Here is a 1,497-nt window from a genome sequence, read left to right on the forward strand (position 1 = left end):
GAAATTATTAATACCATAATTATTCTAAAATTAATCCCGATATTAATCACCCAATTTCTGAATTTTTCAATTCATCGCGAAATTTAGCGGTTCGCAGCCTCGTAACAAGTTACATCCTTATAACTCATCTAGTATCAATCTTAACTAAGCAAAATGTTCATACTTAATCACATTATGTATAATAATCCATTTCTTATGAAAATTCGAACCAAATATGCGTCCTTAAAATTTTCACGGTTCGTGCCTGGTACGTAGATCGTAACTTATTAATAACTATTCTTGCTAAAAAAAAATTCTCTGAAAGTACTAGGGTTCATTTCTTAATTATTATAACTTACAAAAATATTTATTCCTCGAATTCAAAAATTATCGAAATTGGTGAGGGGTTACAATCTACCCTCCTTAAAAAGAGTTTCGTCCTCGAAACTTACTCTCACTAACTTCGGTACTTAAGTAAACCTCTATTTCCCTTGTTACACATAATGAATTCTTAGCATACTTAGCTATAGCATGCAAAAAAAAAAATATTTTTAGACATAAGTAAATTAACTCCTACACACCTGAATTAAATAATTCTGGATAGCGTTCCCTCATAACGCTTTCTAATTCCCATAATTCTGGATAGCGTTCCCTCATAACGCTTTCTAATTCCCACGATTCTGGATAGCGTTCCCTCATAACGCTTTCTAATTCCCACGTGGCCTCATAGCGTTCCCTCATAACGCTTTCTAATTCCCACGTGGCCTCCTCACGTTCCCTCATAACGCTTTCTAATTCCCACGTGGCCTCCTCAAAACTATGGTTCGACCATTGAACTTTGATCATTTTGACTAATTTCCTTCTCGTATCTCGGGTTTTAGAATCCAAGATCTGAATTGGTTTTTCTTCGTATACTAACGAATCGTCCATTTCCAACTCCTCAGGTTTCAATATATGAGACGCATCAGGTACATATCTTTTAAGTTGAGAAACATGGAATACGTTATGCACCTTATCAAGTTCCATTGGTAATGCCAACCGATAGGCTAAATTTCATATCCTTTCCAAAATCTCATAAGGCCCTATATATCGAGGACTCAACTTTCCTTTCTTCCCAAACCTTCTAACTCCCTTTGTGGGTGAAACTTTTAGCAACACCTTATCTCCAACTTGGTATTCGGCGAATTGTCGCTTCAAATCGGCATAGGATTTCTGACGATCCTGTGCAATTTTCATTCTTTCTTGGATTATCTTTATGGCGTCAGTAGTTTCTTGTAAGTACTGAGGTCCAAGTGTAATGATATCGCTCTTGTCGTTCCAACACAAAGGACTCCGACATTTTCGCCCATATAATGCCTCATAAGGAGTCATTCTTATACTCGCATGATAGCTGTTGTTATAAGAAAATTCTATCAAATCCAATTGCTCATCCCATGCACCTTGGAAATCAAGTACACAGCCTCTAAGCATGTCTTCCAATGTTTGTATTGTTCGTTCCGTTTGACCATCAGTGGCAGG

The 1,497-nt window shown here is 36.7% G+C and overlaps 1 protein-coding gene across 1 annotated transcript; it reads right to left on the reverse strand.

Annotated features, from left to right (window-relative positions):
• Window positions 1-552: 552 nt before the first annotated feature.
• LOC116001295 (calcium-binding and coiled-coil domain-containing protein 2-like) lies at window positions 553-1,005 on the reverse strand. Its single transcript, XM_031241180.1, has one exon. It carries the CDS (start codon window positions 1,003-1,005, stop codon window positions 553-555), a length of 453 nt encoding a protein of 150 aa, XP_031097040.1.
• Between the last annotated feature and the right edge of the window lie 492 nt (window positions 1,006-1,497).

The sequence above is a fragment of the Ipomoea triloba genome, chromosome 13 (assembly GCF_003576645.1).
Source record: "Ipomoea triloba cultivar NCNSP0323 chromosome 13, ASM357664v1".
In the NCBI taxonomy this organism is placed as follows: Eukaryota; Viridiplantae; Streptophyta; class Magnoliopsida; order Solanales; family Convolvulaceae; genus Ipomoea; species Ipomoea triloba.